The 27,943-nt window shown below is 42.6% G+C and overlaps 1 protein-coding gene across 1 annotated transcript; it reads left to right on the forward strand.

Moving 5' to 3' along the window:
• Positions 1-162: 162 nt before the first annotated feature.
• Frtz (WD repeat-containing and planar cell polarity effector protein fritz) lies at positions 163-27,939 on the forward strand. The gene is made up of 26 exons (XM_077674206.1): positions 163-512; positions 604-648; positions 2,320-2,364; positions 3,262-3,332; positions 3,899-3,958; positions 4,072-4,192; positions 5,880-6,079; positions 7,495-7,595; positions 8,391-8,453; positions 8,550-8,649; positions 9,633-9,669; positions 9,750-9,820; positions 10,107-10,157; positions 12,055-12,126; positions 13,013-13,104; positions 13,889-13,993; positions 14,647-14,752; positions 15,604-15,718; positions 16,210-16,333; positions 20,499-20,562; positions 20,894-20,996; positions 22,525-22,673; positions 23,164-23,507; positions 25,638-25,714; positions 26,606-26,634; positions 27,253-27,939. Exons 1-26 carry the CDS (start codon positions 452-454, stop codon positions 27,292-27,294), a joined length of 2,448 nt encoding a protein of 815 aa, XP_077530332.1. The 5' UTR covers positions 163-451; the 3' UTR covers positions 27,295-27,939.
• Positions 27,940-27,943: the final 4 nt, after the last annotated feature.

A 27,943-nucleotide genomic window follows, 5' to 3' on the forward strand; every position in this document is an offset into this window, starting at 1 on the left:
AAGCTTTTTTAAGATTTTGTTCTTTTAAAAACATACAAGACCAACGTATCGCATTAAACTACAGCGCTAAAAATGAACATAGCGGTACAAAGAACCACAATGCTGTTTTCAAGCAGGAGAGTCATTTACCGGTTCGCTATGTAATTTTTACGTTCCTGAGGTCCCAAAACAAACTTTTGTTGTCTGCCGGCCGCAATGTGCGGGTTTCGCGAATGCTTTAGCTACAGCTTACTGTACTTCAGTGACGGGACGACAGGATGATCGATATTTTTTGGTTTAAGCTAATGAATTCTGTAATGACATCATACAATTATTTGTAATTATTTTATTGTTATTAGAATCATCTTGCGCGCTGTGAAGTGCCGGGTGGCCGGGGTTGAACGCTTTCCTTCTGGAAAAACTTCTGTTTACATAGCTTGTACTTACGTTCCTGAGGCGAACAGTCGTTACAATGGTGTCCTTATTGTGTGAGCTTCAATTCTGGACCATGAAAGATGATGTTGATGTCAAAGGTATGCGTTTTTAAGATCCCATTTGTCCTACTGTGTTGACAGTTCAACGAACTTGGATATGCAAATCTGATGTTTCGCACCCTTCGTTCAGACAGTGACTTGGGCTGCTTCAAGCTGTACGACAAAGGCGATGTTGGTAAGTAAGTCATTTGTTTATGAAGACCTGTCTTTATGCGGCACCGAATTCCCTCACGGCGTCTGTACTTCCTGTACGCGCATATTCAAAATTTTAGTTTCCATGTGCAACGAATGGTCTGTAATATAATATGGCTTAAAATTATGTTTTGTTGCGTATTTCCTTTACTCTTAATTTCTGGTTCATTCCTGCCTGACATTACATCCTCGAGGCAATGGAACTTGGTTGTTTTGAACTGAGGTTGTTTATGGCGCAGATTTTCAGTGTGTAAGCTATCTTATTCATTTTAAAAACAAACAGAAGAGCATTATGGCCAATTGGGCTCGCAACATTTGCAGTGTTGTGGCCAATTTCAGCTACTGCTGCATGCGTGTTGGTTCACTTTTTTTTTGTATACGTGCAAACTAAGTAAATTAAAAGGGGTACTGTTTGGGCCATTTGTGCTGTCTTTGCCAGTCAGAACCAGGTGCTGTTACAATTACCTTAAAAGACACTTCAAAGCCCGTGTCAGATGTGGGGGAAAAAAAAAGCAGCACGATTCGGGCAGATCACAAGTGAAGCCAAGTTTGTACAATACCACTGCAGAATTCAAGTTACTGGGTTCAAGACCTAGCCCTGTGACTGTGTAAACGCAGTGAGGATTAACTGCATGTTCTGTGAGGCCGTACGAGCAGTCATGCATCACAAAATAACAATGATATTGAGGAAAAGTTTCTTGAAGTGGTGAGGTTTATGCACATTTTAGGGGCAAAAGGCCCCTTAGGGTCTCGGGCTGTTGGCATCTCGTGTCATCGTCTCATGTAGTCATGGTACTAAAACACCGGGACACTCGTTTTCCCATGCCTGGCGCTAGAACAAAACGCGTACTAAAAGAAAAGTGCATAATGGATAAAACCGGTTCAAAATAAACTAACAGGATTTAAAGATTTGTGCCTGTCCGCTTCAGCAATTGTCAAGCACAAGCAGAAGCTGTTTGTAGACGGGTTATAATTTGTGTTACACTCAAGCACCCACCGGCTCTCAACGCTAGGCCTGATCGGGTTGGGTGGTCGGTCGAAGCAAGAAAAGCCATACTTACCTGGTGCCAGGGCCTCGTTCATCACTGAGGATGAGCCCCCGGGGCAAGGCGTGGGCAGTGCACTGCGCTTGCCTTGACCCCTCCCACTACTCCAAATTGGGGCAGATAGGGCATGCAAATTGCTTAAATCTGGTTCAACGAAAGAGAGGGCGCCACTGCCTCAGCAAGTGCGCGATTGCTCCTCCCACCGGCGCTTCTCCGGCGGCCAATCAGCGCGCGCCGTGTGGCAAAAGAAGAGACTTGCAATCTTTTGAATACACTTATACACTGCATGCGTATGAAACCCTCCTTAGGTTTCACATTAGTGGAGATCGCCTGGGATTTTTGTTTATATAGCTCTTCACATACCAGGCTGGCTTGTTGCTAAAAGCACATGTGGGCCTCTTGAAAGAGACTTTATTGCAAGTGGGAAGTTAATCCACGCCTCGCGTCATACTTTGTTGAAGTGAAGGGGCAGGGTGTAAACAGCAACCCCCCTGCACTGAAGGTTATTGTTTCTTATACACCAAAACCACGTGTAGTGCTTCCGGCGTATCGCATGACCATATTGCTTGCAGTCAACGTTCTGTTGTGGCATGCTTTCTTCGCTACAGATCCGGAGGAGCCGTATCTTGAAGCGAAAGAGGCCTATGCCAAAGGTAAGCAGCCATGCTCCTCACTGCATCAGCGTCTCACTCATGCGTGAGGGTAAGTTGCTGCGCTGGGTTGCTGCAATTCGAACGGGAGAGATAGTGGTTCGGAAAAGAAGGAAGGGGGGAACAAGTGGGTGTTGATGCCCATTTTAGTGTCAGCTGTGTGTTCGGCTATGAGGATGTGTCTGTCCACTGGGGCCCTCTCATAAAGGATGGTGACACGTCTAAGTGGTAATCTTAGATGAGTCGCAAGTGCCAAGCATGAATCGGGGCAGTGATGAAAAACCTGTGTCATGGCGCAGGGAAGTCGCTCGCACCCACACTTGCCCTAACAAATTGCATGTGGCTCAGCTCTTAAGACCAAGGGGGGAAAACATTTTGGAGATCGCTCACATACAGGCAGCAAGAATTTCGTAGCATAAAGAGTAAGTGGCGCAACTCCTGCAGTCATATCAGATGCCATGCTGAAGACCTGCTTCTCCCTAGGCACACGCCCACACCAAAAGTGGGCACGAATGGGTCGAAACTGCAACGTGCAATAACTTGAATCCATCAGTCAATCCGTAAATCTCACTCAGCCAGGGATTTCAGTCGACAACAGCTTCATCTCGCATTGCAATATGTGGTACCTTTGTGCAGTCATTCCTCAAATTTTTTGTTCGCACTCACACTTACAATGGTAAAGCTCTAGTTCAAGGAAGTCCTGGTAACAAGCCTTTTCCAGATTCACACACACTCTTTCAAAAGTCATGTCGGTACGAAGTATCGAGGCTTAATCACATTGTTTAGCAAGGCTTAGCCTGTCATCATATGATAGCGAGTGCTGTGCAACAGGAAATTCAGCACTCTACCTTTTGATAATGTGGGCTTTTATTGCAACTTTTTTCTCAATTTTCGTTACAGCCAAAGGTATCATGTGGACCCCATCCAATAAGCGACCTGAAAAGCTACGAGACTGCATTTGGGAATTTGAGGCAAGAAAAAGGCATATATATGTCTACTAACATCTCTCGCATCTATGTATCTTTGACAAGTATGCCTAGCGTCGGATTTATTTTCATGCTGATATGTATAAGGAAAGTCAACCACCACAAAGCCAATGTGGCTACAAACATTCAGGGCTTTTCAAAGTCCCCCTGTTGCACCTCAGAACATGCAAAGTTTCGTTTTTGCTTTCAGCTTTACAAGTCTGTAGTTTAAGACAAGAGGTGACTTTTGTAAAATGGATGCGGGTTTCATTCCCGGCCACGGCGGCTGCTTTTCTGATGAAGGCGAAAAGCGAAAACGGCCGTGTGTTCGAGATTTTGGCACATGTAAAAATTCCCAGGTGCTCAAAATTAATCTGGAGCCTTCCACTACAGTGTGCCTCATCGTCTGTGTAGTTTCGGCACGTTAAACCTCATAGTGAATCAACTTTTGTAAAACAGGTTTCTCGGTGCCTTCCCTAACACGTGTTGAAAACTCGCTACAAAGCCAGTTGAATGAGGGGTGCGTGTAGGAAGAAATGTGACCGTACTGCTAAATGTTTTGCCTTGTGCAGGATATTCTCAATGCCCAAAAGTGCGTTAGCGCTAGGTGGATCACCTCTGGTTTGCTGCAGGTACGTTCTTGCATGCTCGTCTACACGACTTGCCTGCACTCATATACAAGTCTAGTGTATAAGTCAGAACGCATAATATGAGCATTGGTAATGCTTTTTCGTGCTTGTTTCAGTTCTTCTTTCAAAGCGGCGTCTGTGTCTTCATTCAAGTCAACCCTGACTCTTGTAAGCTGCAAAGGGTCAGCGTTGATCGGCACCTCGTTGGGAGGTTGGCATCGGAGCACGTGACAGATGGTATGTAAATTTTATAACAATCTCAGCTGTCAGTGGTGGGATCGCTACAGAAGAGTCGATGTATGTCCCCGTTGACTGTGCCCTGGGTGTACAGTCATCAGAAAAAGTTCGGGGATCATTTTAGGGAATTCTTCTTGTCTCTTAAAAGCTTGCCAACCGTCTTCTGTGCCCTAATGAATCTTTGCTTTGACATTGGTTTGATCGAAGTGTGCATTAGGTGCGGCTTCTGTGCTGGGAGAAGTTTACTTACATGGTCCATAAACTTTTGCCCTTGACTGTACATACACACAGATGTGTAAGTGGCATGCGCTCAAGGGAGGTAGGGGATTGGCCTAGACTTGGTAGAACAGCTCAACAAATAATAGTAAATTAAAATAGTTCTTCAACTTCATTCATTCTTACTCATTTATATCCATCGATCAGTTTTTGTCAGACATTAATTTTACCCGAGAATAACTTCGCCCTATGTTGATATTCACAGCACACCTATGCCGTCTCCCCAAAGATTCTAGAAGCATCGTGAGGGGCCAAGGTCAATTTTTTGTGCAGTACTTGTGACAGCAAATGCTGTAGTGTGGTGCTGAGTGGCAGCTGAAGCGTTTGCTGTAAATTGACATGTTGGGCACATGTTTCACTTTTCGTTGGAACATGTAGGGTGTGTGTGACGGTTTGTTGCACTTCGTCACTACTACTGTCATCTAATTTTAATGTTGCCAGGCTTTTCAAACTGCGTGTTTTTCTCTGCTTCCCTGCAAGGTATATTACATTCCACTGTACTGAAAACATATAGTTGTGCGTGCAAGAACTAAGCACTGTTCTTAATAAGCACGAAACTTAATTTTCATCGACTAATCAACAACTCGAAAATGATGTACAAATTTACTTTTGAATGCATTTTGCTTGCCTTTACCTCGTGCAAAACAAAGGGGGTGGACAGAAAGTAGAAGCAGCTTTGACCAAAGGTTCAGCTCACTTGTCACCGCGAAATCGCTGAGAGTAATAAGAAGAAAAAAAAAAGGATTGCAGGAACTCCCAAGTTCAGCCTCACTGCTATACACCGATGCCTTGCTGGGAAGACGTTTCTCCAGGCATCACACAAGCAGTCTGATACCAGAGCAGGAAGGTCCCACGGCCTTTCATTGAATACCTAAGACACTGCGTGAGACCCTGCGTATCACTATAAAGCAGTGCTGGTAAATCAAGCCCTTCTAAAGTTGGCTTCTGTACTATGCACGAGTGCATTGCTCGGAAGACATTCATAAAGACAATATAAATGGTCTTGCATGAAAATACGAATGCCATAGGGCCTTTGATTATTGCATTTTCGTATGCACTGAAATTGGGACACATCAATTGTTAAAGACAGACGTGTTTCTTCTTTGAGTTCGCATAGAAATGCTTAAGCTTTTAAAAACGTGGCCCAGTCGTGGAATCAGTGGTTCACCTTTACATTAACCAAAGTCACGTGTGATCCATTCAGTTGTAACAATTGTAACAATTCAATTGTAACAAACCAATTTTCTTTCCTGCTTCTCACAAAACAAGCTGTCCTAGGACGGAATAAGTTGTCCGCCTTCACATTCACCAAAGTTACGTGTGATCCATCCAGTTGTAACAATGGTAACAAACAATTGTAACATATCAATGGTAACAAAACAATTTTCTTCCCCGCTTCTCACGAAACAAGCTGTCCTAGAGAACCACAGCCTGCTCATCGCCTACTACGAGCCCAAGATGACGTACGCCTGCTTTAGCAAGCCCCTAATCGGTGCCGATGGCGTCCGCAAGCTCTCGTCCATTGACCCCAAGCTGGTGACCTTTGACATCCTGGGCCTGCCAGGTCGGCGGCTTGAGCGGAGGCTGACTGTCAACTCCCTCAAGGACTGGGTGAGCAAGAGAATGTGAGCTAGTTCACGGGGCTGTGAAGACTGAATGCGAGTTTGGTTCATTCGAGAAACTGCTTTGTCCTGACTACAATGGCACCAATTTTATCGCAGACTTCAAGCAAATAACGGAGATATTCAAGCAACACATATGAAGCAGCGGCGACTCCCCAGATGCTTTTGGACGATTAGTCTACGACGTTACAGAATCTTGTTTGTGCGATTGGTGGCTGCTGTCATCCTAATCCTCTTAAGAAACATGACTGGGCGGTTATGGTGGGGCCTCTAGTTCCGTTTAATTGTATCACTTGAGTGGTAATGTGCAGTTAACATGCTGGTGACTTCGTTTGTAGTCTCTCCCTATTATTCATCGCTGCTGACATTGTGTAGTGCAAAATTTGAAAGATTTTCAATATTTTATTGCATTCTTCTGGTTGGAAAATTCGTTCATGGCTGGAATGAAGCTGAGTGGCTTTCCAAAGGCTGGTTCTTTCGAACGAAACAAAGTTGTATTTTGTTTTCGTGATTCCCCTGAAGGCATGATTTGCTGTTGAATCAATGTTGTGTAACAGTGCACGAAGCCCTCAATCTGGTATGATAAAAGAAAAGGGGCCTCTTTTTGTGTGTGTGAGATGTGAAAAGTATTTTCAGCCCACACTTCTTCTCACATTGCAGGGGAGATAGGCTAGATCCAAGGCCATGTTTCGTGCTTGGGAACTTTGCTTCCACATTGTGTTATTCCTACACAGTTGGCAATAGTTGCCAAGGTTTGCCATCTTGGTGTAAGTTAGCTGATCTGATTTCTTTTGTCGAGATATATACTTGCTCTGACTTCACCGTGACTGTGAAAAATTGAGAACAGCCGTCATGCGAGTTTTTTTAATGCTGGAAGCAATAATAGTGGACTAGCATTAACTTGCATGGCTATGAAGTGCCTCAGATCAACTGGCTGGAGAGCCTCTCCTTACTGAAAAAATTGTTTTTAAAGAATGTTATCAAAAAGTATGTGAGCATGTCCAATAAGTTCTTTTATGCCACTACTTTGTCTTCTGACTGTAATCTGTATTTTTTTCAGCGATTTTTTTTTGCACTTTTTTAATTTTTTTACAAGCATTAGACACACAGCTGTTAGAAGTCATGACCGCGAACATCACTTTGTTATTTTCCATAGTCGCGTTCAGCAGCTGCACGCACAGTAAACTAAAAATATTCGCGTCCAAGAGTATTTCATTCGATTTGCAGTCAGGCTTTGTTATTTAGTCCAATTCACAGTAAACGGGAGTGATATGAAACATGACTCTCCCTTACATCGAAGAATGCATGTTCATTCATTTAAGGGTCTTGTGTAAATCTCTGAGCATTGCATGCGCATATTGCTCCAGAGAGCATGAACGCCTGTTGATTTTATTTTCTACGCAGGTCTTGAACTGGTGGTCCGTAGGGGATGGTGAAGTGTGGCCCTGGATGCCGTCAACGTCAAACCGCGAGCGATCAAATATGGTTGTCTACGCTCTTAATGGGTGAGATGTAGGATTACTAATGTTGCGTACTGAATGCTTGTTTCTTTTTTTTTTTTTTTTTTATGGTGGCACTTGTATCGCACTATGCAATACTGACCCGGAAAATCCTATTTGCCAGTTTTTACTCATTGAAGCTGTCCATAGAAAACTAATCATTACTGAAGTGCACTAAGTGAGTCCTCTTGGGCTTCTCTTACGTGTGCTAAATTTTGTGCAAGAAGCTGGCTTTGTATAAAATGCAACTGCTGTGCCTTAGAGTATGAATGCCAAAGTTTTTTGGCCCAGCTTATCTGTGGGAAACAGGCACGCCGTGCATTTAAAAGGCTGGGAAGGTAATAATGTTGTGCAGAACAACGATGCACAGCATTGCTTTATTTTGTCATTCTGTTTGCACCTCTCATAGCGATACATCAACCAGCCCAAAACCCAATTTTTTAATTAAAAATGATTTAAGCATTAAAAGTTTTATCAACTTTACTTCATTAACTGTGCTTTTAGTGCCAGCTTGAAAATAACATTTGTTTTTCTGCAGAAGTGTTGGTAAAATAAAGGGCAGTTATTCACACCGTACTAAAGAAAACAAAAACATTGCTCATGAACTGAAAAGTATAGATAATGTTCTGTATCTAAAAGGGATGCGTTCGTTTGATTGCAAAAACGGAAAGTTTGCAAGGGGTGAATTTTCCTGTATACCGTATATGATATGCTCAGATCCTTCGAAAATGCAACTACAGCATTATTTGCAAAACTGATAGTACCATTTTTTTTTTACATCGCAAATTTCGTTGCTTTCAGGCCAAATGTGGAATTGCTGACCTACGGGCGTGTCGACAAGATCCCTGTCCTGGTGTCGTTTAGGTAAAACCCTCATGTCGCACATTTCTGGCTTTCCTATCCGTGAACAGAGCTGTTTAATTTTTTTCTGCTTTTACGTCTTTGTTCTCACGAATCCAGCCAGTACCAGTCAAACAAGCTTCTGATAGTCGAGGAGGACGCTTCTCGCGGCGGTAGCGTTGCCGTCGATGTCTGCATCTATGAGCTTGGCAGGGGGAAGGTGAGTGACCGTGTCACGTAGTTGATGACACCAAAGCTTTTCCTTGCCACCTGCACTCTATTTGCTGGGTGAATGTAATGCACAAAGTGTGCTGTTGTTTTCATAAACCAAATATTGTTGCTTCTAAATATGGTGCATTGATGTCAGCTGGTGAGCAGCAAAGTAAAACTGCTAGTTGGAAAAGGCAACAGCAAAGGAGTAACTGCAGTATGCCATCTCTGGATGGACAATTGCATGCCGCCAGTAAGAGCAAGAAATGTGTTCCGTAATGAATTATTGTTGCTTGTCTTAAAAGGTTTTCAGGAAATAGCAAGCTGCACACATTGTGAGTCAGCTGTTCTTGTCAATGATTCTAGAGTTGAATGCAGTGCTAGGGCGAACAGTGGTGTTTTGCAGTAGCAAAGCAAAACAGGTAAACTACTATAAATGGTACTTCCCTCGTGTTTGACGTTAGTTTTCGCATTCATTCGCTTGTCATGAGTGGTGCATGCTTAAAATTTCCATACGCGTTAATGCAGATGCTTAAAATTTTCAAGTAACAGTACTGAGGGGAAGGGGACTCGCGTATTAATATGGTTTTCAATGAAAGTACAAAAAAAAGTAGAAAGCTACTGATATTTAAATGCTCCTGATGTTCTGAAAATGAGAATAATGTATGTTCAGGTGTCAAGTGTTTTGGAATGAATACAAGTCTCTGGTTAGTTGCTTGTTGGGCTTTGAGGTAACATAGTGTTTGTTTTGAGGTAACATAGTGCTTGTTTTCTATGTCACACTCCTGGTTTTAGAAGTGTAGTGTTAATTAAGGAGCTTGTGGTATCAGATATCATCTGTTAAATTTAACAGTGCTGCATGTGGAGATCCCCCTGTCCTATATATTTTTTCTATATATATTCCCCATATGTATATTATCTATACATTATCCATATATATTCCCCGCATGCATTCTCCTTATGTTGCCATCGGTTCTTTCCTTTTTCTTTCAGTTTGAGAGGGTGTCCATGATATCAATCTCCCTCCAAGGTGATGTTGAATGTTATCTTGGGCCTCTTGTATTGCATGAATGAAAAACGGCTGCTTACAGCATGATTATTGTTCCTTAGGTCGCGTGGTTACATCCCAGTGGAACAATGCTGAAGACAAGCTCGTCTTGCTTTGCGACGACACCTCCCTGGTGAGCTCCTTTCACCGTGATTGACAGTCGTTTCGGTTGTCAACAATGTCCCTGTGAGGTTACTCAGTGCCCGTTTTGTTATTGCCCTATTCCACAGGCCAGCTAGTTAGCTTTGGAACTCTTGAGGCAATAAGCAGCGTTAGACATTAGCTGTGATAATCCGACTGCGTCTTTGCAATACTCTGTTTTGAGCAAAGCCGCGGGATTAAATGTTGCAAACCGAATTTTTGCCAGTAGAGACTTTTGGGCTGGCTCGAAGCATTCTCCTCTGACATCCCCTGTGCAGGTTCTCTACGATGCTGTGCGTCAGACGACCCACTTCACGACTACCTCCTTTGTAAGACCCCCTTTCTTCTGTCATCACTGTCATCGTCGCCGTCGTATACAAGCCCAGCAGTTCCAAAGCGATGCAAACGTTATTTACAAAAGTTTATGTGCCACATGCCACTCCCAAGCCTGCCTAAAATATATCAAACTACCCTTATTTACAAAAATAATGCATAGAACTGAGCTAAGAGGACATTTTACTGTAAAAAAATTACGTGTCTCGGAAAAAGCTCTCTCTCTCTCTCTCTCTCTCTCCCTCTCCCCCCCCATGTTCGTCTAACCATTCCTGTCTTTTGATGCCCCAGCCCATTCATTACCTCTGAATTTTCTGATTTCATCCCTCCATCGACTTACCACTAACTGTTCTCCAAAATTTTGTTTCAGATGTATATTATATGTTTCATCGAGCTCTTATTGAAGTTACAGAATCTGAGAAATGCAACGGCGGGTGGTGGTAAAAAATTGGCCTCTTTGCTTACCCTGAGGAAAGGAAGGATGTGGCACCTTTTGGCGTGTTCGCCCTCAAGTATGTTTACAGGGCTTCGGAGCTGTCCTGGAGAAATGGCAATTGTTTAGTTGGCCATCTGAATGCGGCGAATTTGTAATTTTACATAATGTATACCATGCGCACTGATGCTCATTGATTCGTTATGGGGTTTAGCGCACCAAAGCTTTGCCTAGGCTATGAAGTGCATCGTAGTGGGGGGCTCGTCTGAATTATTTTTAACCACCTGGGGATCTTTAATGTGCACTAAAATCTCGAGGCGGGGGCATTTTCGCTTGTCGCCTCCATCAGAAAAGCAGCCACCGCGGCCGACGTCGAACCCACGTCCTTCGCCTCAGCAGCACATATTAGTCGCGTCCGTGAAGACCCCGCTACTCTAGAAATAGTTACCCAGTACGCGCTTGAAAACGGTCTGTACAAGGTGGTATAGCTGTCTGACAGACTTTCCCGGACTGGCCATTCCCATCCACGACCAATGTCAACAGTGCAAACTGTGCATTTTGGTGCCACTGACAGAGTGAAATGTGCATCTTGTGAATAGGACCTTACAACTAGAAGTGTGTACACTGTGTGAATTGTGATGAATTGTGACCTCTCCCTTTCTGCTCCCCCTCCGCCATCCTCACTTCCCCACAGGGCCTCATGGCCTCTCGTCCTTAATAAAGTATTTCACTCACTCACTCTGCACTGCTGTTGCTTACGTTGAGGCATTTGTTTTTCATGTGGCCATTTGTAAACTGCAGCGTTATTTTTATTGTTGTCACATATACAAGTTCACTGTAGTAGCAATGGCAACCTAGTGAAACAAACTGTCTGTACCTGGGAACAGGTAGTTTCATGTTATTATCATCACTTGATGAAGTAGACTGTACTTGCACTTATACAGTACCTCGTAGATTACGTCACTGTCTACATGTTGGCAACTGAATAATGTGTGAGCACGCCGTTGACATCATGGTAATTCATCTCTCTACACATCATAGCCATTGAACCTTTTCACACGGTACTCAGAATACCGTCACCTTGCCCTTATTCCTCTTTCAACCTAAGTATTCGCTTTCGCATGACTTCTTTTTCGTCAAAAGAGGCACAGCTCGAAGTGTGCTAGCTTTTTTGCAGCCTGACCAGTTACTATTCCAACGCTTCTTTTGGTCAGTGCACTATTTTAGACATGTAAGGGCATCGCCAGTTCACACTTTATGTCAAACATGCCTTGTGTTGACCTGCATCCACAAAAAGGTAAACTTCGAAAGCATTTGTAAATTAAAACGCTCTTCCAACCAATAATGTGTAGGGCTTACTGGAGGGTAAGATGCTTGCAAGAATTATCTAATGGGATTCAGCTGTGACAGTGATAATCCTTTCTGCGTATAAATGAGTGAAGGCCTGATCTCGTGTACAGGTCGGTACAAAGGTCACCTGGCATCCAGGCGGGTCGGTCGTGTTCTTTGCCTCCGAGGATGGGCAGCTTCAGGTGAGCACCTCAATGCTTTCTCCAGTCCCTGTTACCACTGTGTGCTAATATAAATAGTTCTAATTTGAGTCGACGGCTGAAGGAGACTGTATGTAGGTACAAAAACCATGCTCTGGACTTGTGCAGGTCACCAGAAGTGGGCGGACTTTGTGCTTCGTGCAAGCTAGAGACAAAATTTTGAGCTTATGAAGGGGGTAGGATCGAAGCTTTGTTGTTCGTATGTATGTATTACATAGCTGTATTTTTTTCAGTCGTAGGCATCACAAAGTACAAGATCGAAGGGTGTAGGTTTGTGTACAAAATACTGTTTTATTTTTTTATTTTTAGCATTTTTTATTCTTTTGTGCAGCTGGGCTCTGGAAGAAAACAGTGCTGTACTGTGGCTGTTTCTGCTCCTTTTTGTGTGCTTCTACAAAGTTGCAATGGCATTAGTATAATTTTAAAGAAGAATAAAAATAAAGTGCTGAACATATGTGGAGGAAGAAGACAGGATACGACAGAAAAGAAACAACAAATCTTGTCTTCTTTGTTTATGTGCGTCTAGCGCTGCATGTTTTTTATTTTTCTTTAAGTATGAACCAAACCTGCTCTGTAACAAGTTCTGTCATTTATCTCAGACATTGGTAAGAGAATGGGATGTGCTTCCTAAAGTTTTGTTTTTATTTCAACTGTATTTGTTCAAAGCTTACATTTATTGCAACTTTTATTGCAACTGTATTTGTTCGATGAATTTACAAAATCAAGTGGTCAGAGAGTGGTTGAAGGAAGCATGAACTTCTCAATTTGTGCAGCTAAATAAAGTGTATAGATAAATCGGTGTGTTGTGTTCTGTTAATTCAGAACTCTGCGCTGCACTTTAATTTTTTTTTTCTCATCTTCAACGCAGTGTTTTGACACTGCGTTGTCCACAATCCAACTACGGCTCAATGATGAGCTGGCCAGCCCAGCACCAACACTGAATGTTGGATCCTACTTGAGGTACGTTTCAAACATTTCTTGCAGTTTTAAGCGAGCTTGTTATTATCGTTATCGCGGTTATTCTCTTCGCTAGAAAAGTAAGACCCAGAGGAGCTGAAATTGTGCTTTTTAAAAGTTGTGTGACATTACGACTTTACTGGGGTATAGACCAGCACCCATGCATGCGTTCATTGAACTGAGCTTCATTTTTATGCTTTCAGTTGCATTTTTTTGGCAAGCGTTCTGAATTGTAAGAAAACACCTTTATCTGGAAAGCACTGAGCTGGCGATCTCCCAAGTGAGGCATAAACAGTTCAAACCTACAACTCCTTTGCATTCTGTTTGCTTAAGATTTAGGTAAGAATCTGTGAGCTCAATTTGCCTTGTGGTGGGTATCGTCAGTGGGAACATTACACCACCTGCAAGTTTGTAAGATAGTTGAAATTGTCATCTAAGGAAACCAAATGACTTCAGTTTTTCATTTCAGCAAAAAAGGAGAACTAATTTCATGGCGGTAAATTCTTAGGCTTAAACTTCAAAATTTTGCTCAATTTTGAATATTCCAGAGTATTTGTGACATCAGAGACCAACAGACCAAGTCAAACTGCCCCGGTTTCTCTCTTTTTTTTTTCTTCTCGCCTGGCTTTTCGCATGTGCATGTTGACGTCCTGTGAAAACTTTGAAACTGATTGATTGACTGATTGAATACTTTTAACTACGGAGTCCCCAGACAACCTGAAGAAGCTGTGAACACAAGTTGCGGGTTTCCAGAACCCTTCATTAGTGAGGTGTGTTCATTTTGCAGCGAGAGCGCTACATTGCAGCGGTTGATGTGGCAGTCAAATGGTGATGCCACCTTGCGATGCCCAGGCGTACCGGTCTCAAACTGCGCTGCCCTCCTCTTCGACGGGTACGTCTCCTAAAAAAAGGCTTTTTTGTTTTCCCCACATTTTTTTTTTCCTTGTTGTTATTTTTGCCCAAGCCTCATTTGCGTGTGATTTCGGGGTGTGCCTTTGAGTACATGTACTTGGTCATTTTAATTTTCTTTTTTTGCTATCTTTGGCAGCCCACTCGCAGTGTTTTTAAACTCTTCTTGCTTTTAAGTTATGCACCCCTTGGAAGCATAAGCATGGCATGAAAATTGCAGACAATGCATGCAGTCGGGGGCAACCATCAACTTCATTCCTAAATCATTCTCACTTTCATATAACATTTCTCCCACGTTGTGTTTGGTCTACATTTGTACAGGCGCTTGTCTTATGCATGTCCAGCTGTATTTAGTGGGTCGTGCAGCCTCTGTTAGCTTTAAAAAAATGTATGTAATCAGATGTCGGCAATGTAGCTGCAACAATACAGAAATTGCAGGAGCTTTCTCTGGTATTTCTCGTGCCTTGCCCTGTCTTTCATAAAATTTGGTACCTACGAAGTGTTCAGGAATAGCAGATCTGGTTTGATTCGTAAAATAATGAGCTGCCCAATAAAAAGACTTTTGTAGTGCACGATAAAGTTACTTAGAGCTTTCAACTCAACTTTTCTTAATCGTAATCATCGTCATCAACGCAGGGGTCCGCTGGCGATCTTCAAGCTGACCCTTGGCCTGCTGACCAGGGGGCAGCTGGGACCCCTGGAACTCGTGTGCCAGTACCTCAAGCACTCGCAAGCAGATGAGGTGATTCGGCTGCCTTTGGCTTGGCTACTGCCTTTTAGCCAGCCTTCGGCACACGATAAAGATCCCCAGTTGGTCAAGATTAATCCGGAGCCCTCCACTACGCACGCCTCATCGCCTGTGTAACATCGACATGTTAAACCCCGAAATCAATCGATCATTCGAAAGTTTTTAGCCAGCCGGATGCTGTGGAGTGTGCGGTCCTATTTTTTTAAACGTCTGTTGGATTGCGACGGTCATTTGCTGAGGAAGCCAGGAATGTGCTCTTTGATCAAAGAAGTATAAACTTGCTATTTTTGTGGCTCGTAGAAATAAAAGATCCCAATTTGTGCTCTTCAGCTGATTTATAATTTTGTCTCGAACACTGGCGTTCGTATGCCCCCTCCACATATTTTTGATATACCCCACCACTTCTGGAATTCTTTTTTGAAACATTTCCTGACGCTGTGGCTTTGTGAATTACAGCTTTGTGCATTTGAGATTTATTTTTATTGAGGATCCTCTCAGTTTGCTATGCTTGTGACAGCCCACGTTCTTTTGTTGTTTCTTGGTTTGCTTATGGCTATTCTCTATTGAAGTTTTTGCTTAAATGTCTTGTTTTGTCCTATGTTGTCTTGTCCCCACATGAACCTAGCTCAGGTTCTCATGTGTTAATCACATGTTCCGACCTACTGGTTTAATAACCATCAGTCGAACTCGAGCAGAGTAATGGCGACTGAAACTGTGAAGGGTAAACCACGGCTCTGCAATGAGAGTATGGAAGTTCTGACACACTTTCAGCTTTGTTCTGATTACTGACGTCGTCTTTACTCTACTCGTAAATGATGACTATTTCATACTGTGACGCGTCGCAGGCCATTTGCCTCCTCCTGAGCCTGGACTGGGGACGGGTCGCGGAGCAGGCGTTCCACTGCCTCAGCAAGATCATCAACTTCCTGCTGCGCAAGTCACTGGACGCTAAGCTCGAAGGTAATGTTTCATGCAGTTGACTTTGTACGGAAGGCAGTGCACGCTACTGTGCTTTGAAGGTTTGCTAACAAGAGCTTTTGTCTACATAATTGAGCCTTTTCCTCATTCCTTGACCCTTGCTTGTATATATTTTTATTCTTTTCAGTCCTACGGTGTATTGTTAGTGTTCTGTTACTTTTCATTGGAAACTTACTCACACAGGCAACACTTCACATCTGTAGTATTCGTAATACACTATTGCACTTAGCGAAAATAGCCTTGTAAATAGTTGGACAAAAATTTGGCTCATGCAGTGTGAAGTACCGTTAAAGACAGTGAATTTGATACAATTGTTTTACTCCCTGTGTGTTATAATGCCAGAGCTTTGGTATTGGTACGTCATACCGATTCCACTGTTACAGCTTGTTAGTAGGCTAGTTAGGGTGTTTTGTCGGAAAAGTGGCTGTGGCTGGACCAGTGGCTTCAAAAGGACTGCATTTTTTTTTGTCCAGCTCAACTGGAGACGGCACTGGGAAGCTTCTATGGACCTGCTCAGCCGATACCGGAACCTGTAGTCGCAGAATACGGTGTGCGGGTCAGCCACCTTGCGAGACGGTTCTTCCACCACCTCTTGAGGCAAGAAATGACACAAGAAATACTTTCCTTATTTGCCTTGTTTTCTTTTCTGTTTTGTATAATGGGAATTAGTATCATGAAGCGCTGGCGGTTAGGTATACTGTGATTTCTTCTGATAGCATTGAAAACCACAAACTGCTCTGGGGATGTGCGTTGTGGTCGTACTGTAGCGAGTTATTTGTGATTATAATGCTGCTACTGGTTGTAACTTGCATGCGATGTTCTTGAGTTGTCTGTTTTCTTTTTTTGTAAAGAATGGGTGGCAGTACACTTCCTTGTGGCACACCGTGACACACGTGTGGTGCCATGGAGTTTTCAGCTTTAAATTAAGGTAAAAAATTTTTTTGTAGATTTCTTTTGCCCTCTTGGGTTCGAAACAAACTGAACCTGATAAATGACACTTTGTGCTCCTTGTGGTGAACGCAACCCAGCATCAAGTTGAGTAATAACTCGCCATTTGCAATATTGAGTGAAGTTGCATGACGAGTACAGTTTGAGGCCTAGAGGTATAAGTGCCCCTAAACGCTAAAATGCTTCTGGCTGTATTTTGCTGACACACCGCCCAAAGCCGGCTTGTGTGTGTGCCTTTCTGCTTTACATTGCGAGCTGTAAGAATGACTTCTCCTCAAGCTGTCACCATGTGCAAAGAAGCCGCCTTTACAGGTTACGTTGTGTTGGTGAGATGGTAGTATAGTGTTGGGATTGGTTGAAGCGGTTTGACGGTTCACACAAAGCGAATGTGGTTGGTGTTCACTGTTGAATATTAAGAAATCCATAGTTCATTCTTGCACTAGCAAGTTTTGACAGAATTACCTATGTGTTTGGCTTTACTGGTGTACACCAACTATTAAATTTGTCAGAACGCCCGAATTATGGACCATTAAAAGTTTTGTTCTTACGTGGGTGTGAAAATCATTTTGTGGGTCCCTCAAAGGTGTTGGTAAGTCAGGAGGAATTCGTTGAGTCAGAATAGCAGAAAGCATAGCAAGCAGTGTGGCCCCTGTTGTTCTCATTATTTTAGCATGCTTGTGTTATTTTCAACACTGTTCAAATTTATTATATTGCTGTCGTCACATCTGTTGAGGTGCTTTGTGCAGAGAAACTTGGTAAACCTGAATATCGTCTGCTCATTGCTGCGTTACAGGTATAATATGAGAGAGGAAGCTTCATTTTAGAGCTGTTTTTTCTTTGCCCTCTCTGTCAACATGACCATGCACACCGTGATATGCGCACACTAACAGAGTGACTACCAGGAAATGGACTGAGAACTCAGGGAAAGGGTGTGATAAGATAATTTAAAGGGGCCATGCAGACACAATACAAGTTTGTTTTATGCGAAAGATTTCATGTTTTATAGTGCCCTCAGCTTGTGTCCGGGAGCAAACGGTGCCGGACTCACTCAGAAACTAATCAATTTACGCCAAAATTTTGATTCTCTTGCCAAATGTGTGTTTTCGTGACATCCGCCATGAAGTCACAAGGGCGGGTATTCCAATGAACTTCCAGTGCGTCATTAGGCTCTTCAGCCTTGCTTACTGCCAGTCCTCCCAGATGGCGCTACCATACTCATCCATGGACCGTTGGCCGCTGTTGCTTTGTTTTTGATCGTATTTGCACCTGGCTTGTTTTTGTTACGGTAGAAAGTAATCGTTTCGGGAAACATGGGGTGTGCTCCACAAACAGAGCCACGTAAGACAACGTCGCTTACGCCATTGGCCAGTGTTGTGTAAGACAACTCCAATATAGTGAACTGCTGTGCAGCTAAAACAAGCATAGCGTGTCCAGTGCCAACAGCAGTGTGCATTGGTACTTCTATGCTTTTGTGTATTTTCATAACTTTAATGGTTCACCCCACAATTCTTACTGCTATTAAAAGAATGTGCCATACATTTAAGCTCAAATAGCTTGTTCGGCAAGCTTATTAGCCCTGCCTAATTTGTGTTTGCTTTTGCCGGCCTCTGCCAATCGCACAGCTGGGCTTATCACATCATCACATCATAGGTACTGTTGCAGGAAATGAGTGCTAGTGGGTCGCATGGCCATTCCCTTTTTTCCTAATTACATAGCTTTTTGAGCAAAGTGTGTGTTAAAAGTGGTGTCAGTATGATTTTAACGAGGCAATCTTTCGAATGAACCAAACTTGTGTTTTGTCTGCATGGCCCATTTTTAAGGGGGCACACTGGTCTTAGAAACTTTTTTTTTGCTTTCCAGCCAATTTCAACGAAACTTCGTGGGCTTGTAAAGGAAAGTTTGACATCCACCTAAATGCAGCCATACGGCTACAAAGGAAAGCTATGCAGCTTTCTCAGAAACTTCTCAGAAACTTCATGGGCTTGTTCAGTTTTTTTTAGTTGATTTCAAATATCTAATTAGTTTTGATTTGAGGTGACTAGTTTTTGAGTTAATTAAAAATGTTCCTTGATTGAGAACAATAGGAAAAAAAACTATACAACAAAAGATTACCAGCAAGACATGAAGTTGTCGAGAATGAAATGTGGGAAGCAGTTTTTTTGTTTTGCAATCACATACATGTTTACATCAATTCTGACGTCTAGGTTTGAACTACTCCTGCTAACCAATTAAAAATAACACTAATTAAACAACTACTGAAACATAACATGCAAAATCTGCTTGGCTTAAACACTCAGCTTCACAGTTCAAAAGAAATAATCTTCCTAGCTGCGCTACATGCTGGGATGTACCTCTCGAGAATTTTGTAACACTGCGATACCACTCATGGCGAAAAAGTGGGAGATTATGGGAAAATTGTTATTTCTTTGTTGAAATTGGGCCTCTATGGCTTTTGTAAGTACCTGCTACTGTTCAACAAACGGAATTTTTGGAGGAGAAACTGTGCAAATCAAGAGAAAAGTGATGGGTACCTAAAAAAATGCTTTTTTTGGGGCAATTTTTTGGTCGCAAAGACCCATGCGCCTCCTTAAGAAGCAGGAATGGAATCGGAAAGTCGAGGATAGAGTGCTGTTGGAAGCCTTTGAGGGAGGGCTTTGTTCTGCAGTAGACGTAAAGAGGATAATGATATGCATGCTGGTGCTTGCCTTATTAACTTAGTTGCTGCACGTGGAATTCATGCACGAAAAGTTTGAATTGCCTGTTTTTCTACTCTACTCACAGGCTTGTCTCATTGTGAACTTTTTGGGCTGACTTTCTCCTAACATCTCCCTGGTATGGCTTACACATTTCCTTCCTGAAATGCATGTCTTTCTCTCTCTCTCTCTCTCAATATGTTTGTCCGGAGAGGCTGTTCTCTTTCTAAATGTTCTGGTGCGGTACATTGCTCTGAGAGTAGGTAAACTTGATGTGCCGACGTGTGTGGCGAGATACAGCACTGAAAAGGAGCTTTACCTTGATATCAACACCATTGCGACTTAGGAGACACAGTGCAGCTTTATATTAAAGCAAAATTACCTTGTTTTAATTTAAAAATAAAAACATGTTTTCACATTAAAACAGAATAGTGAGCAGTTTCAACGTTCATAGTTCTGTAGACTTAAATAGGATACATAAGCAGCTTTTCACATAGATGAGGTGCTTGTTTGCGAGTCATCTGAAAAACGTAGCACGATCCCTGTCTAGTTAAATGACGTAACAGCTTCACTACTCAAAGAATAAAAAATGGGCATCTAGTGAGGGCTGTTCTGTATCTCTGTTGTTGACAGCGTTATGTGTAACGAATTTCGTGCTCAAAATGCAAGTCCAATTCTAAAGTCTTTTTTTTTTCATGTGCCAATGCCACCGCTGTGCCGATAAAATCATCACGGGTGCCTGTCATCCTCGGAGTTATCGTGTCTCACTAAAGCTTCCGACCCACCAGTTGGTTGTGTATCTCTTAGATACTATAATAGATAGGTGTAGCTCTTAGTAGGTGTATCTCCTAGATTCCATAATAAAGCACTAGTCTGAGACTGATGTCTTCATTTAATCTATGAATACGAACAGTCATTCAGTGAAAATTCGAGCCCTCGGTTCAGCTGTATGCAGCGGCTTTAAGCAGTGACTTCAGCATCATGCGAGAGGCATAGCAAAAACTAACTTACTTTGATCTGCTTTGCATGCGTTATGCTAAGACTCGGCAGTGCTTACTAATCTGAGAAATCTCTCACTTTCCAACGGTTCCATTTTTCCTCTCCCTCTGCAACTGTTGCAGGTACGACAGGCTGGACAAGGCCTTTCTGCTGGCTGTCGACTTGGGATACTGCGACCTCTTCATGGTGAGCCTGTATTCCCTAACCGCACTATGTCCTGCGTCTGGTCTGCTGATCTTTGGTTTGAGGCATGTGTAGGGTAATGCCGTTACTTCAGTGACAAATACAATGATTGCCAGCTGAGCGCTACATTTTGTGGTCCAGTTTAAAAATACATGTATCGACAAGCATTACTGTGTTGTACAGATGAAGCAATACATGAATCATGTGAAATCTCTCTCCGTGCACATTCGATTCGTTTAAATATGAACGTGCAGTTGTGCGGAGTACTTAAGTGCAGACTGTATTGAGCATTGGAAAGTTTGATGTGTGCACTTTGCAACTCTTTTGTTTCCAGGATCTGCACCACATTGCAAAGAGGAAAGGGGAGAATGGTCTTATGGATGTCGCCTTGCGTCGAGCCAACGCTCTGAAGCCCAGTCGCGTCCTGTCAGATTGCGGTATGTTTGGTGAAAGGAGTTATCATTGTCTTGTGCCCATTTTTTTACAGCGAAGCTGTTTATGGGTAGGATCTGGCAGATTATCTCCAGCAACAGAGTGATGTAGACAACAGTCGCACTAAGCGCCAACTCAAATAATTCCCGGGATTGTGAAACTACGTCACCACCTTAAGCATATAAAAAGAATTCATTAAAAAAAAAAAAAAAAAAAAAAACGTCCTAGGGCCTGCATATTTGAATATAAGATGGCTTGAATGCTCCTTCAGAAATGTATTCCCTGCAATGAATTTGTGTTTAGAGGTGCAGCTGGCTTTAAGGGAATCAGAATAAGCTTAGTCTCTGTAAGCTGGCATTCCCACACAGTGTGCTGTACAGTGAAACGTGGCCATCTACGCAGGGAGTACTATAGCTACAAAAAGGGGCTTCAACTTTTGTGTCATCAAAGGTATTCCAAAACAAATTATATGGCAATTAGCCGCTAAGACGACTCTACTATTACGCTGCCGAATTTTATTTACTTGTCCTTACTAGTTAGTCGACAGTGAAGTTGTAAATGGTACAAAATTACTGCTTGCTGTTAAGACGGCCATCAACAGAGGGAGAATGGTTACAGGAAACGGCTCTCACTGTTGTTTTACTGAAACTATCCAGAAATAAATGATATGACAATAAGCTTGTAAGACAACTCTAACATCATGCACCACGGCTTTGCTGGTCATCCTTTTTCACAGAGTGGAAAGGCACTGAATGTTTTTGTTTGTTTGAATGGCCGCCTCGTGTCTTTACTGCCACCAAGTTGGTAGTATGGAACTTGTTTCGAAGGTGCATTTAAAGATGCTTCCTTGTGGTTCACTTTTCTTCCGCAAGGTCTTGCGGTTGATTTTTCCCATGAACGTCTCATGACCTTCAGCATTGGCAAACGGAAAACGGAAAATGTTGTGGTTGTTCTCTTGCCTGTGGCAAGTTTTCTATGTAAAGGCCGTGATTCGGCTTGACACAGTTGCTTTAGGATTGTTAGATTGTGGACTTGAGTTACTGGGTTTGATCAAACCCTCCATAGTTTGTTTCTTTCTTTTCTTTGCATAGTAGGAACTTTTTTATGATTGTGTATTCTTTAACAGTCATACCAGTGAAAGATCAGAAGAGTTTACTGCAGTAAAAACAATAATTACAGTACACACGGAGCTTGTTATGTTACATGTATTGGTGACACTGAACTACTTCAAGCTTTTATAAAAGAAAGACATGTTTCGACATTGGGCTTAGTGTTAGCATATTCCTTGCTTTCTTTGCTTTATAAGCATAGTGGAATTAAAATGGCTTTGAAAAATACAGCAATCTCGCAAATTGAAGAGTACCTGTTAATAAGACAGTCCCAAATGCCTCCTGTTCTTTTTGGCATTGCTTTCACGGAGTTTATTGTGACAGTGGACAGACGTAATCAATTGTGGTTACTAGAATAGCCACATGTAGCCCTAGAGGAAGTCTGTAGGGCAGCTTTGGAACAATTTTCTCATATTTGGCACAGATTCAAACGACTTTGATTCCTCAAGTGAGCTCACCGACGACTGCTGCTCGAGCGACGATGGGGCCCGCACAAATCCAGCTCTGGCTACGGCCGTGGCTACGGCATCTTTTGGGGTTTCGGGCAACTCTGGATCTGCTCACTTTAGACTGGTAAGCATCTTGAAACTCAGGCCTGCCAGTCGCTAAAAAAGAAAAAGAAGAACTACTGCTTCGTTGACAACCATTGTACTAATCCTGCGTATATCAACTACTGAGCTTTGAATTGGAGTGCTTCGCTTCTGCCTGCATTTATGTCTCATTGCCATCCATCGTTAATGAATGATACTGTTTCTATCTTTTGTTGTTGCAAATACTAAAATGGTCACGTTAGCAGTTGCTCTTCATAAGAGTGATTGCTGCTTACCATTTCTGAATGTAACTGCCTTTTAATTAACAAAGTGATAAAAGCTGACCATCAACTCATTGGTCACTCAATTTTGTGTCAACAAGCGGAAAATGTTTTGTTTGGCTGCTGTTTTCTTGTTCTTGCTGTTTCCCACTAAAACTTACAAAGTTGTTTTTTTTTTTAACTTTTCTCCGTACCGGCACTTAAAATTACAAGATTTTAAGAGAGTAAGTGAATGATGTCTTTCTTCTCCAGCCCCCACAAGGTCAGTCACCAAACTTGCCACATGGTGCTTCCATCGGTCATCCCTCAATGGTCAACAGCGGTGCCAGTACCAGCGGTTACCAGTGGCCGCCCCCGCGGGCTGTGCCGGTAACGAGGGCTCCGGAAGAGGACCTCATCGACCTCAGCGACGACTACGAGTGCACCACAGAACGGGTGCGAGTTAGCGGGCCGATCGTTGATCCCTTGGTTCCGCAGACGCTGGCTTCATCCACGATGCAGCAGTCTGTCATCCGGCCCATTCCGAGGATCCAGCTGCAGACGGACTTGAGGAGAATGCCTCTGGACGTTAACTCTATTGGAGCGGAGGTGTACAAGTGGGTGGCGTTTCTAGCGGCGCTGTTTTTTGCGGTAATTTGGTCACGTGGCGAGCGCGGATCACATTAGTTTGATGAGCTTAACTTTAAGATAACATTTTGAGGCGAAAGCCCTAGGCGTCTCATCAAACGAGAAAAATGACCGTAGTCGTCGTCATCGTTGTCAGTGGTGGCGTCAGTATGAGTGTTACCAAAATGGTCACCACCATGAAGAGAAAATGAATTGGGTTCGTGTGGAATTCAAACCTCGGTCTGACATAATTTAAAGTTTTCTTTTTTAAGTTACGTCAGACGTAACGCGAGACATTCGGTTAAAGCTCCATCAGACATGACTTTATTTTTATTTTGGGTTCTGTCGTACGTAACTCAAGCCACCATGAAAAGAAAAATCTTGAATGTGATGGGAAGCAGCATATTATAACAGCATGGTTAGCAGTATTTTCTTGGTTATGTATTAGTCTAGTCATAGTTGTCGTGGTCTTCTAGACTTTTTTGTGTGACTGAGCTCCTACTGCGCTCATTGATTGACAATAGAATGGCCCTAGCAGTGCCAGATGTTTCTCATAACTCACTGCTATTATTCAGTAGCAAGGCACAAAAAAGGTTTGCTGTGAATCTATTTATGCTCCGTCCAGAAAAAAAAGTAACTGTTTGAAGGAAGTTCAGAACTTCAAAGTGCCGGCCTACATGTCAGCATCTAGGGTCTCACCGTTCATGTGTCAAGCAAACAAGACAAACCTAAACGCATCAAAAACCAATCTTCTGAATGTTACAGTGTAGGGGGCACTAGCAGTTGGCTTCAAAATGTTATTTTTTTTTACAACCTCAACACCAGCGAAGGCAAGGAGTGAACAGGATGTTATCTAAATGGCTTTCCTGTTTTTTTTCTGCTACGCTTTCGCAATCTTGCTCCCTGCACTGTCCTGCGATTCTGTCCTTTCTCTTTTTTCCTTTCCTGCTCTGTCAATCTACAACTTGTTCTGTTCACCAGCCTGGTCTTTCGCATCCTTTTCTGTAATTGTCTCTGTTGTGCTGTCGTCTTTTTTACGAATAAACTCTGTTCTCGTTTTCCTACTCTGCGTGTCCTCTTTCTTGCCTTTTTCGGCCCTCTGAGCTTTTCTCAGATGTCTCTTCCGCTCTTTTCAAGCTTGTCATCAATAATATATCTTTCGCGGAACTCGTAGAATGCCCACAAATTGACACTGTGAACAGAAATAACAGATCAGGTTGTTGTATAGCTCAAAGCACAACAAAACATTATCTAGAAAAAAAAGGGCAGGAGGTGTCGTAGGTGAAGTAGTAATCGTTACTGATGAAAGAGGGTGACTGGTGTGAAAAATGTTCATGCAAGTTTAATGATAAAAACTATCTGAGAATACAGGGTGTTGCAACGATAAACGTTCCTCTTTTAAAGTAACGTTTTCCTAGCGAACTGTTTGTTCGTTTATGCTCAAGCTTTATTACACGTCATAATTTATAGCCCATTTTATTTAAACCAAAATTTTGGCGGACCTTGACTGGTGATTTAAAACTAGAAAGAAAAAAAAAAAAACAATTTTTGTCTCTGCAAGCTCTGGACGCTATGACGTGGAATACGAGTGATGTGCAACGGTGACGCCACCTGTTTGTGCCAAAGAAAAATTCTTTGTCTTCCTTGAGGCATTTTATTTAGGCAAAGACAGAAGGCCCATTCCACACTGCTCATATTCCGGTCATTGTGGTTCGGGCCTCTATAGACGAAAATTGTTTTTGTTCCATTTTGTACCAAAAACCAGTAGCGCACCGTCTTCAATTCTGGCGTTAATTGAAAAATGTGACATTTTTGCAAAGTTTGAGCATCAATAATCGAGTGGTTTGCTAGAAAGAAAGGTTATGAAGAAATTTAGTTTTCTTTTTAAGGCCTTCTCGCCTGCTCACAGCGTAGAAATTTTCTGGTTGCTTGTTCCAAGCATTGAAAAACGTTCTTTTTTTTTTTCTCAGGAATCAGAGCTAGTTACCCAAAATGATGTGTCAGCACAGCTTTGAGACAGCCAGCTACCTGTTAATTTACTTAATTATGCTGCCAAGGTGCTCATCTGTGTGAATGTTATGTTGTCGAGACACGCACAATTCGCTTTGTTCCCAACTCAGTCACCAGATGGTGTTGCCGCAGACGTCAGCGTCTGCAGCCACAGGAGCTGCTGCCAGCCTGGCACCATCACCAGACGGTATGTAGTGCAACGTTGAATTTACGCAGAATTTATCTCACAAAACTCCCATATTTAAACTGAAGCAGTGAATGTCATTTATAACATCAGTATTTTTGGTTTTACAAGAGCTTAACAGGGTCCTTTTTGTTAAAAAGCGAAGCTGTTCAGCAAGCCGTTATTTTTCGTGTCCGCAGTTAAAAATAGCAAGACAAAGCTGAGTGCACATGAACGCGTGTCTCGCGGCGACCGCCAGGCAGTTAAAAAAATGGAGAAAATGCCGAGTGCTCGTCTGTGCGTGCCTCCCGACGACCACCCAGCGTCCCCGGCACATGTTTGTCAACCCACGCATACCCACTTTGGGAGTCTGGCCAAGATTGGCTAAAAAAAACTCCAGTGTTCGCCATAATTGCGGCAACACTTGCTTGGAACGAGAAAGACACGTCATAGCATACGCCCCTCCAAGGTGGTGTCCAATGCTCATCACTTCCAAAGAAATGAAGGAAGCTCGCACTTGTAGCAACAATGACGGAGTGGAGGTCGTCGCGGCAGCGAAGAAGAAGCAAATCAGCTGCAGTTGTGGACTTAAACTGTCCTGACGGTCATGAAGCTTGCGTACAGCTTCGCTACCTTCAAGTCTTACGCGTTAGTTGAGCTTCCTTCATTTTGTTTTCTTCTGGCTTTTGGTTAGTTGTTGAAATGGGTTCGCTACTATCAACGGACAAAACTCCAAAATTTTAGAAAGCCATAGCTTGCCAGATATTTGAATGCCTTGCTGTAACGTTTCACAAATTAAAATGAAGAACAAAATTTCCGAGCAAATGTTTAGTCATGTTTCACAAACAGGTGATGTTTGTGCACTTTTTTTTAATGATGTAAGTTTTGCTGAATGTGGCGACTTTTTTTTTTCAGGTGAAGAAGCCGCTGCTGACGAGCTGCTGGTAAGGGCACGAGGATTTAGTTTTTCAAAATATGTTAGTTTCCAGCCCATTCAGCTCGAGTCAACAATTGAAACTGATGCTCGTAAGGACAGATTTAAGCAAGATGTTTCAACTGATTCCTGTAGTAATTCCATGAGTGTATCACTCGTAATGTCTTTAGAAATTTAGGGCACGTTGCAGACCTGTGAACATTCATTATAGCTCATTAAGGTGTACAAACACAAAAGAAAAATTCTTTAGAAAGACAAAACCAGCTTTAAAATTATTTACCTGTGCCTTTCAGTCAAAATGGGGGACTTATGGGTGCATTAACACAATTGCTTTGCAGTTCATTCTGTTGTATGTTTGTAGAAATGTAACATTTTCATTAGTTACAGTTCAGCCCACTTATAACGAACACATTGGGAAACGGAAATCAGTTCGTTATAACTGTTTTTCGCATCATCGTAATATAATATACATGTATAGAAATCGTGATGGGAAACCAAGTTTTGTTCTTTATAGCTGGGAGTTTGTTAAAACCAGGTTTGCTATAAGTTTGCTCTACTGTATTAAGTATGGTTGAATTTTATAGGCTTAACATGTCACTTTGTCTCTCTCTCTCTCTCTCTTTTGCAGCAAGGGCAGGCCATTCAGTGCATACATTTCGGAGTGGTCTAGAGACCTGAAGGCGACCAACCAAAGAAGCACCGAAACTCATTTTGTGTGGAAATAAGTATATTTATTCTCGATTAACGTGCGGAGGGGAACGGTCTCTGTGTACACATCTGCATAACGGGGTGTCATCATCTTGTGAACTTTAGCCAGGAGCTGTTACACGAGTGAAAAACAGTGTTGTGCAGTATTAACTCATCTCATGACTTTCACGAGGCGATTGTGTACTTAAGTAAATTAACGTCTTCATTTTCTTCATGCGAATACCGTCCACGACCATTTCTGAAATGCCTTGAAGCTTCCGACTTTTTCTCTTTGGGTAAAACGTTACAGTACGTTGATATGCATTTTTCAACATGAAACACTTCTGGAATGCCCAACAACAGTCATTACAGGACAACATACAATTGTGCGTTCGTCAACTAACAATTCTTGCCAATGGAAAACTTTACGTACCAAGCAAGCCACATAGCGCAGTAATAAGTAAAAGCAGCTTTGTGTTGACTACGTGTAATTTCACTGACAAAAACTTGTCCATTTTGCAATAATGTGAATACAAGTAGCATTTACTAGAGACTGCCGGTAGACTACAAGGGGTCCATGATGGCTGACATGCCCTGTGAGGGAAATAATTCAATCCCTATGGAATGGTCAC

Source organism: Haemaphysalis longicornis, unplaced genomic scaffold, assembly GCF_048455015.1.
Source record: "Haemaphysalis longicornis isolate Haplotype H1 unplaced genomic scaffold, Haemaphysalis longicornis Haplotype H1 scaffold_6, whole genome shotgun sequence".
Taxonomy (NCBI): Eukaryota; Metazoa; Arthropoda; class Arachnida; order Ixodida; family Ixodidae; genus Haemaphysalis; species Haemaphysalis longicornis.